The 17,358-nt window shown below is 53.9% G+C and overlaps 1 protein-coding gene across 4 annotated transcripts in view; it reads left to right on the top strand.

Moving 5' to 3' along the window:
- The window catches only part of FGD5 (FYVE, RhoGEF and PH domain containing 5), a 124,070-nt gene that overhangs the window by 8,397 nt on the left and 98,315 nt on the right, over window positions 1-17,358 (top strand). For all 4 annotated transcript variants that reach the window (XM_065933974.1, XM_065933975.1, XM_065933976.1 and 1 more), the window contains exon 2: window positions 4,009-6,541. In XM_065933974.1, coding sequence (XP_065790046.1) covers window positions 4,009-6,541 — 2,533 coding nt within the window. The remainder of the gene's footprint in view (window positions 1-4,008; window positions 6,542-17,358) is intronic.

Genomic DNA, 17,358 nt, shown 5'->3' with positions numbered 1-17,358 from the left:
CCGTGGGGAAGGCATTTTCTTGCTGGATCACGTCTCAGACGCCCACTGTAACCTTTTTCCGAGGAGATGGTGCCCACAGATCAATAGCTTGATTGTACGAAAGATGGAGCGGGGTGGGAGCGATCCATTTTTCATGGCCGATCTGTCCCTCTGGCAGGTCTGGTGTTGCCTGTGTGAAATGCCACCTGTTAAAGATGAGAAATCAGAGTCCCCACCCCCCGGAGAATAATTTCACGCCAGTGTCTGACGCCTGATGTTGAGAACGTGAAGCCCCATCACATCATATGTCAGTGTAGATCCAGACTTAACAGCAGGAGAAGGCGGCAAGGAGGGGAAGCCTGACTTTATTAGAACAACGATAGTGTGAAAAAGGGTTGCCCGGTCGTGTCTGACTCTTTGTGACCTCACGGACTGTAGCCCGCCAGGCTCCTCTGTCCATGGAACTTTCCAGGCACAGTACTGGAGTGCGTTGCTGTTTCCTTCTTCAGGGGATCTTTCCGACCCAGGGATCGAACCCACATCTCCTGCATTGCAGTCAGATCCTTTACTGTCTGAGCCACCAGGTTATGGAGAACTACTAAGCAAAGTCCTGCTAACATATTGTGTATCTTTGGATCTTTATGACAGCCTCTTGAACCCGTTTTACAGATGAGGAATCTGAGACTCAGCTTCATAGCTTATAAGTGGCAAAGGTAGGATTTGAACCCAGATCACCAGGCTCCAAAGGCTTATTATTGTTATCCTGTCATGCCACATTGGCAGAGAGCTGAAGCTTAGCTGTTTAAGCTCCAAGTATTTCGGGCTTGAAAAAAAAAAAAAGCTAAATTGAACAGAAATTTTTCTAAATTAGGATGTATTTGATTGTGTATAGACGCAAGGAGTTGGAAAGTCACTTCTTTCATCTTGAAGAAATGTTTATCTGGATGCCTGCGGCTTTACTGGGTTGTTGGTGCATGTAGATGTGAATGTAGATGTGGGTTAGGGCATTGAGGAAGTAAATGCTTTCTCTTTAAAACCTTTTAAAAAATAGTTATTTCTTTAGCTGCGCCAGGTCTTACTTAGGGCATGCAGGGTCTGGTTCCCCGAGGAGGGCTGGAACCCCAGCCCCCCTGCGTTGGGAGCGTGGAGTCCTAGCCGCTGGACCACCAGAGAAGTCCCAGGTCTTTAAAGTCTTGACCGCTCAGCCTCTTCCCTCCCATTCTTGCTGTCAGCTGCCACATCTTAAAGCTGACAGTGTCCCTGTCTCACCGCCCCCTCCCAATTAGCTGTGCCCTGGGAAACCACGCCAGTAAGTTCACTAGATTTATGTGCCGCATGCAAGTAAAGGCTTTGGAGTCAGGCCCTTCCAGGAACAGAGTGCGTGGGCTGTATAACCCTGTATTATTGGTATCCAGGGCCTTTTTTTATTTCCTTTGGGGCCCCTCAGCTGAATTTTTCATAGTTGTGCCAGCTGGGGGAGACGACACTGACTTTGGCCTCAGATATACTGAAACGGGGGCTTCCCTGGTGACTCAGAGGGTCAAGAATCTGCAGTACAGGAGACCCAGGTTCGATCCCTGGATCGGGAAGATCCCCTGGAGAAGGGAATGGCTTCCCACTCCAGTATTCTTGGCTGGAGAATCCCCTGGACAGAGGACCCTGGTGTGCTACAGTCTATGGGGTCACAAAGAGTTGGACACAATGGAATCAACTTAGCACGCGTGCACACACACACACACGTGCACACACACAAACATGCACACACATGCACACACGCGCGCGTGCGCATGCAGACACATGCATGCACACATGTGCACACACGCACACAGACACACACATGCACACACACGTGCGCAGACATGCACACACGTGCACACACGTGTGCACGCATGCACAGACACACACGCATGCACACACGCATGTACACACACGTGTGCACACACGCACACACAGACTGACATGGAGGGGCCAGCGGGACAGTCCCCGTGGAGATGGGCTGAAGTCAGCTGGAGCTGTGTTGGCTGCCGCCGTGGCCGCCAACCCTTGTGCTCCTGAGCACCCCGCGGCGGGGCTGGTCTGAGTCGTGACGTGCTGCAAGTGTGAAATATACCTTAAATTTCAAGGACTTAGCATCGTAAAGAATGTGGGATATCTTCCGAATGAGCTTTGTGTATCGATTACATGTTGATCCAGACATGATTCCTTGATTATGTGATAATGTCCAAAGTGATATCTGGGATATATTGAGTTGAAAAATGTATTGTTAAAATGAGTGTCACCTCTCTCTTCTTTTACTCTTTAGTATGGCTATGAGAAAATTAATAATTATGTGTGTAATGATAAATGGGGCTCAGATTATATTTGTCAGTCTGCCCTGGATTAGAAATGACTGAGGTCAGAGATGGAGCTGGGAGTTGAACGCCGTGAGAGGGGGTGGTGTTTGCTGGCAGCCCTCCAGGCCAGCTGCTCCGTCTTCCCTCTGTCCCAGGCTGAACTGACACGCCGAGCCGGCTCTGTATCAGAGTTTCACGCCCAAGGCTTAGTGGGGGTGGAACTGGGAGTTGAGACTGGACTGCAGCAGGCACGTGCACGTCCTGAACCTGGGCAGTGGACAGCCAGGCAGTGCTGAAGTGACGATGGCAGGGCGGAGTTGCATTCCTGGGGATCCCCATTCCTCACCTGTCTGCAGCATGGACAGGGGCTCGGAAGCCCAGCCGCAGGTGTGAAGGCCTGGGCTGGCTGTGGCAGGAGAGATGCTGAACTTGGAAGTGGGCGATTCCACCCTTGACCCTCCCGCTTGTCTGGGTCCCTCCCACCTTGCCAAAGTGAGCTGCAGTTTCACCCCCTCTGAGCGGTCTTTCCTAGCCGCGGCACCCTTGCTTCCCTAACCCCCGTGACATGTGCGTGTTGTCCATCTTCCATTTTGTCGTGACCGATAGAGCCTCAGCATCCATCCACGGGGGATGAGACCTGTGTTGGAAAATACCGTGTGATTTCCCCTGTGAGGTTTGGACGCAGGGCAGTTGGCTGGACACCAGCCTCGAGGCATGTAGAGTTCAGAGGTGACCCTCAGAAGAATCGTGTCACCACCCCAAGCCTGGTGGTGTGTCATTCTTGAGGGAAGGCGGTACTCAGCCATATTGCAGGAGTCTGCAGCTGCTCTGGTTGTTCTATTAGCCTTCTCTTTTTTTTTTTTTTGCTGCCCTGGGTCTTCATTGCAGCAAGCAGACCTTTTCTAGCTGCAGCCCACGGGTTTCTCTTGCTGCGGAGCACAGATAGGTGTGGTAGTTGTGACCGGGTTTAGTTGCCCCAAGGTCTGTGGGATTTTAGTTGCCTGACCAGGGATTGGAACCTGAGTCCCCTGCTTTAAAAGGTGGATTCTTAACCACTGGACCAGCAGAGAAGTCCCTGTTGTGTCAGGCTTGTCTCCCTAATTCGATCTGTGAGTATTCAGCAGAGGTGTTCTTTTCTTGGCCCTGGAAGACTCTGCCATCTACGGTGCGGTGTGTGGAGACAGTAGATTGTACTAATGGGAGAAAGACTGCGGGCTCCTTGAGGGCAGCCTGGATGCTGACTGTTAAGATCTTCATTGGCTCCTGGGCACGTGCATGTACTATGTACTTGTTGAGCAAATGAGTGCAGAGATGTGGACACTTTTATCTGAGGAGCACAGGCTGTCATTCATTTGGGTTCCGCTAGCCGATCCGGAAGAAAGATCTCTTCCCCTTGTTTACAGAATGAATCTGGAGTGGGAAAGGAAATGGAAACCCACTCCAGTGTTCTTGCCTGGGAAACCCCATGGAGAGAGGAGCCCGGAGGGCTACGGTCCGTGGGGTCCCGTAAGAGTCGGACTCGACCTAGGGCGTGAGCACACAGGAGATTTTAAAGATGGTGGTGGTAGGTTGGGTTCAGGTGGGCTGGGAAGCCAGCTCCAGTGTTCTCTTGAAAACGGTAGGTAGGAGACTCTTGAGTGGAAGTAAAGGTAACTGTACTTTCTCTCCCCTTCTTGTCTGTGTTTTCATCCTTTAGATTCACCCAAACCACCAGTCGCCCCCAAGCCGAAGGCTGCCAGTTCCCTCACGCCACAGACACCACCCAAATTCTGCTCCTCGTCACTCCGGCCTGAAAGCCTTCCCAGCCCCAACTCCTCCATGTCCAGGGGGCCGAAACCCCCCATCGCCCCCAAGCCCCGGCTGGCCACCCCCAGCGAGTGGAGGGCCAGCGTCTACATGATCAACAGCTTGAACAAATGCAGCAACGGAAAGCTGCCCTGCGTAGACAGGGGCCTCTACGAGGAGCGCCGGTCCACCCCGGAATGCTCCGAGTCCGAGGCCGACGAGGATTACATCGTGGCCCCCAGGGCTCCGCCGGCAGAGGAGGGAGCCAAGGATGCGGGCTGCGTGGAGAACACAGTCACGGGGCCCCCGGAGGCCGGCGAGGAGGAGGAGGGCCAGGAGCGGGGCGAGGGGTGCGGGCCGGCGGGGCCCACGGCTGCAGAGGCCTGGGCGGTGCTGAGTGGACAGGCCGACCGAGACGTCGCCCTCGCCCCCAAGGACGCGGAGGGGGCAGAGTGTGCCGGGGCCGCGGGGACCGAGGACCAGACGTTCACGAGTGAGGAGGAGGAGGAGGAAGGGAACCTGGCGGAAGAACACAGCGCATGCAGCCTGGGCGACGGCGGGCTTGGAGACGGAGGGGCGGAGTCTCCGAGCGATAGCATCCCAGCCCACCTCGAGGTCGTGGAGGATGCCGCGGCCGACTGCGAGGAGGAGCCCGGGGCCCCTGGGACCCCCGAGGAGGCTGATGCACAACCGGACCGCAGCGTGGACGAGGGGGACAATGCTGGCGAGGAGCCCCCAGAGGACGAGGGGTCGGCCACGGGTGTCCCCGAGGCCGAGGTGGCCATAGACGACCCTGACGTCTCCCCGGAGGCGTGTGAAGATGCCGCGGGTGATGGCGGCCAGCACGGCGGCCAGGATGAGCCGGCTGGCCCGAATGAGAACGCTGACCCGGCAGAGGCGGAGGTGGGGGAGGACCCCCGGGAGGGCGAGGACCCGGTGCAGGATGAAGCGGCCGAGGACAGCTGCCACATCATCCCGTTTGAGAGCGACAGCGTGGACGACCTCGTGCCTCCTCTCTCGGCCCGTCCCTACGAGCTCTTCCCCACCGAGAGCACCTCCTTCTGTAGCGAGAGCTACCCTCCTTATTCCGAGTCCGCCCAGGAGCCGGGGCCGGGAGAACGCGCGGAGCCGGACCCGGAGGCCGGGCCAGGGCGTGAGCGGCGGGGCTCCGCGCAGGGTGGCGCCGGGGAGGAGGGCCCCCCTGTGCCCGACGTGCTGGTCCTGCCCGAGGATGAGGATGCCAACCCCTATGAGATGGGAGTCGGCCCGCCCTGCGGGGCGGACCCTGGGGAGGCGGAGACACCCGGAGCGCAGGCCGCCTCGGAGGAGCTGAGTCCCGACGCGGAGGGCGGCCTGGTCCCCATCGACAGGAAGAACGTCATGGCAAGGGCCAGGCCCCACTCCGGGAAGGTGGCTGGCTACGTCCCAGAAACGGTCCCGGAAGAAATGGGGCCGGAAGCTGGCTCAGCGGCGGCGAGGAAGACAGTCCTGTCGCTGGAGGGGAAGCCGCTGGATGTCGGCAGGGCCCTGCCGGCAAAGCCCAGAGCTTTCACGCTGTATCCGCGATCGTTCTCCGTGGAGGGCCGGGAGATCCCCGTGTCCCTGTATCGGGAGCCCGAGGCGTGCGGCCTCGACGGCCACGGCATCAAGAGGAAGGAAGACAACTTGTCCCTGCCCTGCGTCATCGGCTCCTCCGGCAGCTTCTCCCAGAGGAGCCACCTGCCGTCCAGCGGCACCTCCACCCCGTCGTCCATGGTAGACATCCCGCCCCCGTTCGACCTGGCCTGCATCACCAAGAAGCCCATCACCAAGAGCTCCCCCTCGCTCCTGGTGGAGAGCGAGCTCCCGGACAAGCAGAAGAAAAAGAAGTCGTCCTTCAAGCGGTTCCTGGCGCTGACGTTCAGGAAGAAGTCGGAGAGCAAGGTGCACGTGGACGTCAGCGTGTCCTCCTCCAGGTCGTCCTCGGAGTCCAGCTACCACGGGCCGGCCCGGCTCCTGGAGATGGACCGCAGGAGCCTCAGCAACTCGCCGCAGCTCCGGGCGCGGACGGGCAAGCTCCGGGCTTGCGACTCGCCCTCGTCGCTCATCTTCTGCCGGGAGGGCAAGAGGAAGGGGGTCCCCTTCAGCAGGACGGTGTCCCGGGTGGAGTCCTTCGAGGACCGCTCGCGCCCCCCCTTCCTGCCGCTGCCCCTCACCAAGCCGCGCTCCATCTCGTTCCCCAACGCTGACACCTCGGACTACGAGAACATCCCGGCCATGAACTCCGACTACGAGAACATCCAGATCCCGCCCCGGAGGCCCGCGCGGGCCGGGACGTTTACCAAGCTGTTTGAAGACCAGAGCCGGGCCCTGTCCACGGCCAACGAGAACGACGGCTACGTGGACATGAGCAGCTTCAACGCCTTCGAGAGCAAGCCGCAGAGCGCCGACCCGGAGGCGGAAAGGTACCGTGACCGTGGCCTGCCTTTCGCCCACTGGCGGCAGTAACCATCGGAGAGGCAGGCTCAGGCGAGGGTGGCGATCCCCAAGCTTTTTGGTGCGGGGGGCCAGTTTGGTGGTAGACGGTTTTTCCACGGACTCGGGCAGGGATGGTTTGGGGATGAATCTAGCACATGACTTTCACTTTGCACTTTCTTTCTTTCTTATTACATCAGCGCCTCAGAGCATCAGACGTTAGGTCCCGGAGGCTGGGGATTGGCATAGTGGTCAGAACAGACTGGCTTTTTCTCCTCTGGCTCTGTCTCTCTCTAGCTTTGTGACTTGGGCTGAGTGGCTTTACCTCTCCAAGTCCTGGTTACTTTACCTGTGAAATGAATCCCTGCTACCTCTAGGCAGAGTGTTTGGAAAGATCGGAGTAGCTAGTCTATCTGAAAATGTCTCAGATGCCAAATATAGTGAATGTGTTTTGCTATTATTTGGGGTACATTTCTCATCTCCTAGGCAGATGGCTTTACTACTCCTCTCTGGGAAAGTCACCAAAAGAGAAGGGCCTGGAATCTTGCCAAATTAAATATCTTTCACCATCAGGAAAATACCCTAAATTGAGATTGATCCCTTTTTATTGTGTCAATATACACTCTATTCAAGGGAACTAGAAAAGACAATTTATTTAAATTGTTTCAAGAGCTAAAGGCGCCCTAAGCTAAATTTCTCAATAGAGGTCTTTAAGAGGTACGTCCAAGCTGATTTTTTTTTTATTTTTGGATTCGGTCACCTTGGGAGTGAGAGTGAAACACTGCAATTATTGAACAACAGTGGGGGTTTTCTGACCTCACCTTCCTGAGACTGACTGAATGGCCTTATTGATCATCCCAGGGGGATAATTGCCAAGTCTTGCTGTTTCTTATGCACCGCGGATGCACCTTAAAGGCACTGCAATTCAATCTCCACCACTTACACACTGATCTGAATTAATGAAAAGTCAGAATGGTGGTGATCTTCAAGGAAGGCCTGGTTCTTTCCCCGCATGTACAGTACCTCAGTCTAGTCCCACACGGCTGTCGCTGCTCCGAACTCCCAGGGGACCTGCAGTAATGAATAGATAAGAATGATTTGTGACTCGCATTAGCTCTCTGTGGAGTGTAGACACTAGGAGTGTTTGTGTGACTTTTCTCCTGAATTTTTCATATGGTTCCCCCCGCCCCCTGTCTCCCTCTCTCCCTGCCCCGAGTCTGGGTAAGCCTATGAATTAGTTCTTTCTGTGAACTGGTTCGGAGCAGAGGTGGGCATCAGTGCCGCTAGAGGGATCCAGTTTAATTTGGAGAATGGGGGCATGTGCGCACTTTAAAGAGGGTGTGAGCAGAAAAGCAGACAAGGTCACTGCATTAGTAGTTTCCAGTGGGGTTTGACAAGACCCAACCCCGGTGGGTGTGGGGGAAGCCTCCCAGGTGGTAAAGAACCCGCCTGCCGATGCGGGAGATATAAGAGATTCGGGTTTGATCCCTGGGTGGGGAAGATCCCCTGGAGAAGGGCCTGGGAACCCACTCCAGTAGTCTCGCCTGGAGAATCCCATGGACGGAGGAGCCTAGAGGGCTGCAGTCCGCAGGGTTGCAGAGAGTCAGACACGACTGAAGTGACTTAGCACGTGTGCACACGACCCTGGTGACGTCCCTTCAGCACGAGGAAATAGAGCCAAGGTTTGAAACAAGATCTCCATGTTGGGATGGACCTCAGAGGGCGTGTGGGCTAACTTCCTGTGTCTAAGAGGTCTCTCTCCTAACCTGGTCTGTAGTTGAATTCTTCAGTCCCCAGGGAACTCTCCACCTCCCAGAGCTGCCTCATCTGTTGCCCGGTCTATTTTTTCTTTCTGTCTGAGTCAAAAGCCGGCTTCCCATCATGTCCCCACCCCACCGAGGTGAAAGCCATCCCCTCCACTATCCCTGCCCCCTCCTGCTGACTCTTCCCCCAACAGTCAGGCATCTGAGTTCATTTCCTCTTTTGTACGACTGTCCTTTAGAAATGGAAATCTGCTTCTGTTGAATCACAGAATTGCAGAGCTGGACGGGAACTTCTGACAACATTTGGTCCTGTTACAGAGGAGGAAACTGAGTCATGAAGAGGGAAAGAGACTTGCCTCCAGTCTCTCTCGGTGGAGAAATCAGTGTCAGGACCCCGACTCCCTGACTCCTGGTTCAGGGGTTTTTGTGAAGGATGCTGAGGGATGCCAGGTCTAGTTGTGCAGGTCGCACAGTGCCCCACCCCAGGCTCACACTCACCTTTTAGTCTATATATACTGTCCGTGGGATTGTGCAGCGTGCAGGCTACTTGGCCATATGCAAAGGGCCTGTGGCCTTGATCTGTTGCTATTTAGTTGCTCAGTCATGTCTGACTCTTTTGTGACCCCATGGACTGTAGCCTGCCAGGCTCCTCAGTCCATGGGATTTTCCAGGCAAGACTGGAGTGGGTTTCCATTTCCTTCGCCAGGGGACCTTCACAGACCAGGGATCAAACCCACGTCGCCTGCATTGGCAGGGGAATTCTTTACCACTGAGCCCCTTGGAAAGCCCGCCTTGATCTTTGCTTAGTCCAAAAAAAAAAAAAAAAAAAAAAAAAAACCCAGAAAAAAAAAAAAGCTGTCTTCATCCAAACCAGAATAAAATACCCCAGAAAACGCTGATTCTTTCCATGTCCTGCCTGCTTGCTGTCTTCCAGCCACCGTGCTGGGTGCTCGCCCCGTAGGGTCTCACATTTGAGGCTCCAGCCTGGAGCCTTGGCTGAGTGTCTTGAACCCTCAGACTCTGTAGCAGAATGGATTTCCCTGTGAACCATACTGGCTGGGATGTATCTCCCGTGCGGGAACCACATCCTCTTGGACATCTTGCTTCCGTTTTCCTGCATGAAACAGGGAAACAGAGGGCCAGAGAAATCCCCGCTCTGGGCTGGAACACGTCTGGGCAAGGGCAGCGCCAGACACACGGCGTCAAGAGGCGGCGGGGGCTGCCACGAGGTGCGGGGGCCCCGGCTTCTTCACCTGAATAGGGGCTTTGAGAACCAAGGGCAGGGGGATGCTGCTGACCTGGGACACGTGCTCAGGGGTGCTGCGGTTGGCCGGGACCCGATGAGAGGATGGGAGACCGTTCCCTTCCTCCTTCCGCTGCTTGTGTCTCCCCAGACCTCGCTGCAGTGAGGATCAGAGGCTGAGGCCAAGATAAATATTGATGCTCCTGAAAGAGGGGCGGACAGTGAGCCCCAGGAAGGGGAGTTCAGAGCCCACCCGGCCCTGCCTCCCTGTTGGCATCCCGTTTGCGCCTCTGTCCCATGGTCCGATTGGAGCAGATCTGTTATTTCTCAGCCACCCACACTATGGCTCACTGCTTGTCTTTTAAATCAGTCCATCTTTTTTACTTAAAAGATATTTCGAAAGGAAATTCTGTGTCACTGCCAGCAAATGGAGAAGCAGTATTAGTTGTCTTAAGTAGAAGGCAGTTGTGAAAATAAGATTCAGGACAAAGAACTAATCCCGGGTGGGTGAAGTCCCACATGGGCCTCGAGCCTTGCCAAGGCCATGAAACGGAGGCTCCGTCCCCGTGTTGAGCAGCGAGAGGCGTGAGAGGTGTCCTGGGGCCAACACGGAGACAGTCTCCTTGGCGTGATCAGAAGGATCCAGGAAGGGTGAAAAGGGAACAACTCTCTTGTGGTGTGATTCAGTGTTATTTAAACCCAAGTCCTTTTCCTAACTAAAGTGCCTCCCTTCGAGAAACGTGTGGAGTGAGTAATAAAATTCAGAGTTCTCTCAATCAGAGCAGCAGCTCAGGGTTTGATGGATGATCATAAAGTTTCTTCTGTGCAGTTACTTCCTTCCAGGTTTGTCCACACAGATAATAGCATTTTCCCAGTTAAAACGTTCTCTGTAGCTGTCTTCTGTCTTATGAAATAGGAGTGTACACGTTGTTGCCTGTGTACATTTCCCCCGGCATACACGACTCTGGGCTTCTCAGGTGGCACTAGCGGGGAAGAACCCACCTGCCAGTGCGGGAGATGTGAGAGCCATGGGCTCAACCCCTGGGTCGGGAAGATCCCCTGGAGGAGGGCATGGCAACCCACTCCAGTATTCCTGCCTGGAGAATCCCATGAGCAGAGGAGCCTGGCGGGCTACAGTCCACAGGGTAGCTAAGAGTTGGACACGCCTGAGAGACTTGGCATCCATGCGCATACACAGCTTTGACTTAAAGAGTATCCCCCAAAGATTCTTCTTTCCTGAACTGACTCTCATACACGGTATGTGAACCGTGAGCTTCCAGATGTTCAAGCTGGATTTAGAAAAGGCGGAGGAACCAGAGATCAAATTGTCAACATCTGTTGGATTATTGAAAAAGCAAGAGAGTTCCAGAAAAACATCTACTTCTGCTTTATTGACTGTGCCAAAGCCTTTGACTGTGTGGATCACAACAAACTGTGGAAAATTCTTCAAGAGGTGGGAATACCAGACCACCTGACCTGCCTCCTGAGAAATCTGTATGCAGCTCAAGAAGCAACAGTTAGAACTGGACATGGAACAACAGACTGGTTCCAAACTGGGAAAGGAGAACGTCAAGGCTGTATATTGTCACCTTCCTTATTTAACTTCTATGCAGAGTACATCATGAGAAATGCTGGGCTGGATGAAGCACAAGCTGGAATCAAGATTGCCGGGAGAAATATCAGTAACCTTAGACATGCAGATGACACCACTCTTATGGCAGAAAGTGAAGAGGAACTAAAAAGCCTCTTGATTAAGGTGAAAGAGGAGAGTGAAACGGTGGCTTAAAACTCAGTATTTAGAAAACTAAGATCATGGCATCTGGTCCCATCACCTCATGGGAAATAGATGGGGAAATAGTTACTGAGTTTATTTTTTGGGGCTCCAAAATCACTGCAGATGGTGACTGCAGCCATGAAATTAAAAGACGCTTACTCCTTGGAAGAAAAACTGACCAACTTAGGTACCATATTGAAAAGCAGAGACATTACTTTGCCGACAAAGGTCTGTCTAGTCAAAACTATGGTTTTTCCAGTGGTCATGGATGGATGTGAAAGTTGGACTATAAAGAAAGCTGAGCACCGAAGAATTGATGCTTTTGAACTGTGGTGTTGGAGAAGACTCTTGAGAGTCCCTTGGCCTGCAAGGAGATCCAACCAGTCCATCCTAAGGGAAATCAGTCCTGAATATTCATTGGAAGGACTGATGCTGAAGTCAAAACTCCAGTACTTTGGCCACCTGATGTGAAGAACTGACTCATTGGAAAAGACCCTGATTTTGGGAAAGATTGAAGGTGGGAGGGGACTGGGACGACAGAGAATGAGATGGTTGAATGGCATCACCAACTCAATGGACATGAGTATGAGCAAGCTCTGGGAGTTGGTGATGAACAGGGAAGCCTGGCTTGCTGCAGTCCATGGGGTCGCAGAGAGTCGGATACAACTGAACGACTGAACTAACTGAACTGAACACAGAGAAAGTGTTCTCAACAGCCATCTAGTCCAACACTCGTCCTTTTCCAGTAGAACACTTTGTGTCCTCAGTTGGGGGAACCTAGTCCTTACTTCCGAATATCCCACAAGACCTTGGTATGTTGGTTATGCACTAGGAGCTTAATAAATGCATGTTGATCAGTTGGTGATTTTGAGCTTCACGAGGGGAAAGGACTGTTGTTTATTAAGTATCTTCTGAGACACAGTTTGAGGTGCTTTGTATAAGCTTATTAAATAACCATTGGATGCAAAACACCACACACACTGGTTTGTCCTAAGTGTCTCGTTTAAATCCCCGTAATTGTAACTTCGCTTTTTGCACGATGAAGCGTCTACTTTAATCACTCAGTGTTATCCCTCCACACAGATCCCCAAGACCCCCTTTCCCCATTTCATTGTAAAAACATTCAGACTTAGGGAAGAGCAGAGTTTTCCAGTGAATGTCGGTGGCCCGCTTCTTAGATCTGACATTAACATATTGCCGCACTGGCTTTTCTCATCGCTTTCTCTGCCTGGCTTTCGGTCCACGCTCTACCTCTCACTGTGACTTACCTCTCTCTGCTCGCTCTGCTTCAGTGTCTTTTTCTTTCTGGTTGCATTGCGTGGCATGCAGGATTTTAGTTCCCAGACCAGGGATTGAACCCACCATGCCCCCTGCAGTGGAAGCGCGATTCTTAACCACTGGACTGCCAGGGAAGCCCCATGTATCTCGGTTTCCTTACCTGTAAAAGGCGACGCTAGGAGTCCCGGGCCTGCTCATGTCATTAGGACGGAATGAGTTAATGCAGCCCGGAGTGAGGAGGCCAGCGAGCCCCAGCCGTTACGGAGTGACGCGATCAAGGTTCCACGGCGGTGCATGCGGGTGCAGAACAGGGTCTTTCACTGAGAGGGTGTCTGTGTCTCTCTTACAGCTTGCTGTGAATGGGTTAGACCCAGCGTTAGGGACCTCACATGCATAAACCAGGAGCGGGTGTGAACTCCTGAGCTGTGGGGTGTGGCGTCGACATTGCCCCTGCCTTCCGCGGGGAATGGAGTCGGGGCTGCCCGCACCAGCCTGGGCACCCCAGGACCGGGGTGTTCTGACTCTGAAATCTCACCGTCTGTGCCTCTGTCTGTGGCTGTTGTTTCACTTGTAACTCGTGATCAGTGAGGCTCCTTAGGGCTTTCCAGTTCCCATTTTCCAGATGAGAAGGCTGAGGTCCCGGAAAGAGATTCCAGCCGTCCTCGGTCACACAGGCAGGAAGTCGCCACACCAGGACTCACACCCAAGTCTTTCTGACTCTCCACCCAGTGGAGATCAAATTGTCCTGTCCTCTGTGGTTGGAAAATGCCACGTTCACTGGTGCCCTCCGCCCGAGAGCTCCGAAGCATCTCACTTGCAGGAGTCAGGCCGGCACGGCCACCACCCACGTGCTGGCTTTGCTCGGAGGTCCAGAGGCAGGAACGCGAGGGAAAGCAGAGGGATGGCCTCCTTTGGTTTCTGCCCGCCGGTGGGTTTGCTGCTGTCTCTGTCTCGGCAGCTTATTGAGAAGGCGGACAGCCTCTCCTGGGACTTGATGATGAGGTGCTCAGGTGCCGTTCCCTCCCACCGGGCACTGGGATGGGGAGACCCTTTCTCTCCTGCGGCCCTTGGCGTGGGATGAGTGACTGGAAGCTCTGGGTTGGAGCAGCCGTCTGTACTGCTCAGAGGCCCCAGGAAGCAGTGGCTTCCAGAGAAAGAGAGCCCAGCATGTCCGGCTCCTCCAGGGCTGTCCACGGTCTGAACGCGGCTCGGATTACGTGCCAGGAGTTTGTGCGGACCAGGACTGGGGGCATCCAGGTGCCTGAGTCTGCTGGCTCACTGATGACGGCCACTTGAGAAGTGAGTACTGTACCAGGAGCCGCGTGAGTGCTATGTGGAAGGAGGGGGAGAGGTGAACCACCCCATCCTCACCGACCTCCGCGGGGGTGTGGTCGAGGGGGTTGGAAGAGGACCTAGTCTCAAGTCCCTGGAATGCAAGATTGGAAACGTTCCGGACCCAAAGAGTAGGCGTCCAGAGGAGGGTGGGCTGGCGTCGTGGACAAGGGGGCATCTGAACAGGCACTTGAAGAAAAGTTCTAACTGTCGTGCTGGAGGAGACTCTTGAGAGTCCCTGGGACTGCAAGGAGATCCAACCAGTCCATCTTAAAGGAAATCAACCCTGAATACTCATTGGAAGGACAGATGCTGTAGCTCCCATACTTTGGCCAGCTGATGCGAAGAGCTGACTCAACTGGAAAAGACCCTGGTGCTGGGAAATATTGAAGGTGGAAGGAGAAGGGGACGACAGAGGGTGAGATGGTTGGATGGCATCACTGATTTCAACTCTGAGAGACGGTGAGGGATGGCGAGGCCTGGCGTGCTGCAGTCCACGGGGTGGACGAGAATCGGATGGACTTGGTGACTGAGCAACAGCAGGATTTCCCCGTACGGAGGTGGAGGAGGGTGTGAGCCCAGGAGGACATGTGTGGTTTTTAACAGGTTCAACCGCAGTCAGAGTGACCTAACTGTGCTTATCAAGATATTATCGAGATAGTCCCTCGATATCTTTCTTTCTGGAAAGCCGTTCCCATCGTCTGCAGACCAGGAGACCATGTGGAGGAGCCTGGGTGGAAAGGCGTAAGGACTAAACCCGCACCATCTTTCCCAGATTTCCAGTCTTGTGGTGGAGCGTTCCAGCAGCTCACTGATTCCGTCACCGCCAACCACTCAACATCGGCTGCTCTTCTAAGTACTGGCCTGTGTCGGGGTGATGTTTGCTGCCCTCGGGGTGTTCCCGGCTGGCTGGGGGGAAAGGCTGACAGAGGTCCTTAGAGCCTAGTGTGATGAAAGCCGTTGTGCGAGGTCCGTCCAGGCGGTTCTGAGGAGGGGGCGGCGAGGAGCCTTTGCCATCCGGGGGCCCCAGGGGGACAGTGAGGGGCTCACCATGGAGACACACTGTCCAGGGGAGCAGCAGGCCGGGCGGGCGGCTGGGGTTAGGAAAGTCCTTTATGCGTTCAGACCTCGGAGCCCGGCATCCACACTGGCGAGCCGGACGCGGGAAGGCTGCCTGGGGCCCAGCCGAGAATCACCCCGTGTTTCGGCTCAACACCCCAGGGCCGCGGGGAGCCCCCGGCAGGTTTTCAGCCGGGCAGGACTGTGGTGGGGCTGTTCCTCATTGGCCTTCCAGGCAGGATGCAGAGCGGAGGGGATGAAGACACGGGAAGCAGGGAGGTGAGCCAGGGGCGCCGCTGGAGAAAATGAAGACCCGGTGGGGCTGCATCGGATTCAACCTCCACAGTGGGCACAGCCGCCCTGTCCTCCAGCCTCGGTTCCCCCCAGGGCCCCAGCTGTGTCTGCCTTTGGTTTTCTCTTCTCAGTCTTTTTTTTTTTTAAAAGCTTTCTCCTTCTTTATTTTCTTGGCCGCACCGCACGACGAGTGGGATCTTAATTCCCCAACCAGGGATCGAACCCCTGCCCACCCCCCTCATCCTTGGAAGGGGGCATCTTAACTACTGGACCACCTGGGAAAACCTCTCCACTCGATCTTGCCTTCATCTTTTACAGTCTGTCTGGTCCGAAACAAAAGGTTTTGAGTTGGTTTCCAACAAAAGACGTACGAGAAATAATCAGAATTTAATCCCGAAAATAAAAGTTAAAGGATGCAAACCAAGTAACAAAGTTCAGGGTGGGTGGGTCATGGTACGGACTGCCCAGACGGAGGACAGCAGCTGCGTTTGTAACTCTGAAATGAGCACAGACTCTAGCCTGGAGGGCCCCTTCCAGCGTCTTTAGAATGCAGTAGGTGTTTCGGTGAAGTGGTTCCCTGAGAATGAAAACCTGACTTTTTTTTTTCTTTTTTTACAGCCGCAGACAGTGCTGCGGCAACAAAAATACACATCATTGTGAAAATAAAGGTGATTTATGGCCTCAGCTGTACAGCCTTGAGTGGGTAGACAGCAGGGTTGCAACCAAGCCTCCTGCCGACCAATTCCGTTGGTGTCGAGAGTCGGCTAGCCAGGTTTTTGGCACATCCCAGCGGTGGTATTCATTGGTATCTCTCTATCTGCCTGCAAGCCGGGAGCCTTCCTATTATTATTATGTTTTTGACAAATGAACTCATGCAGAGCTTTCATTAAGTTTCATCGAAAGGACCTGGAAATGCCATAAAAATTACCGTAATCTCAAAACCATCACATTCCTAATGCGTGCGGCTGTGCTTCTTGTTGAAATTGACTGATGAGAATATTCAGTTTTTAATTTTCTGACTTAAAATAAGACCATCTGCAGCTGTTTCTTTTAGCAATAATTTTTAATTAAATGCAATAAAATTTACAAGGAAGGACCCTAATAAGAAAATCGCGTCAGGAACACACCGATTGTAACATTTACTAGCGTGAGATGAAAGCCCCATCTTTTTTTTGTTTTTCCCCTCACAGAGCTATAATACAGACAACGTCCTGATTAAGTGTTAATCACTATGTGGTTTTTGCTTCATAACGTCAGGGTCTCCCTCTGTGGGAGGCGTGAGAACAATTCTCACTAATAGCAGGCAGCCTCTGCACGGATTCTTCGGGGAGATGTCAGCGGCTGGTGTCCTTGACCAGCTGAGCCCCGGCGGACGCTTTGTTCTAGCCTGGGCATGGATGGTGCTGCCGTCTGGGCGGGGGCGGGAGGGGGCCTCAGTGTACCCGCCCGTGCACTGGGGACGAGCATATCTTGCAGAGAGGGTACAGCCAGAGACCAAAGCTTATCTCTGTCGTGCGCGCGTTTCCTCCCTGAGCTTGTATCAAGTGCCTCCTCCATGCCTGGCACTGCTCTGGCTGCCGCAGTGGTGGCAGCGAGCGGTCGGGTCAGCTGTGTCCCTTGGCAGAGAGCTGGTATTCTGCTGGGGAGAGGCAGAATGTAAGACAAGCTAAAAAGTCAACAGGAGAATCGTAGATAACGAGATCTTTCTTCTGTGATGAGGTTATTCTTTTGTGAAAAAGAAGGAAAGAGAAAGGTGTGATAGAAAGTGACCGCTGGAAGGGGTGGTTTAGACAGGGTAGTCAGGGAGGACTTCTGGGAGGAGGTGACACTGTGTGAGATCTGAATGGTGATGAGACATCATCAAGAGGAAGGGCATTCAAGGCAGAGGGAACAGCAGGGACAAAGGTTCTGAGACTGGAGGCCCTTGGGGGGGTTGTGGAAAGGCCTGGAGAAGAGAATGCAGTGAGGAGAGTGACCGGGCGCGGGTGGGCAGAGGCCTTTGTAAAAGATTTGGATTTTGCTTTAATGAGACGGCATTGGAAAGAAGTGTTAGGATCCAGAATT

The sequence above is a fragment of the Muntiacus reevesi genome, chromosome 4 (assembly GCF_963930625.1).
Source record: "Muntiacus reevesi chromosome 4, mMunRee1.1, whole genome shotgun sequence".
NCBI lineage: Eukaryota > Metazoa > Chordata > Mammalia > Artiodactyla > Cervidae > Muntiacus > Muntiacus reevesi.
This window is presented reverse-complemented; position numbering and strand designations above follow the sequence as displayed.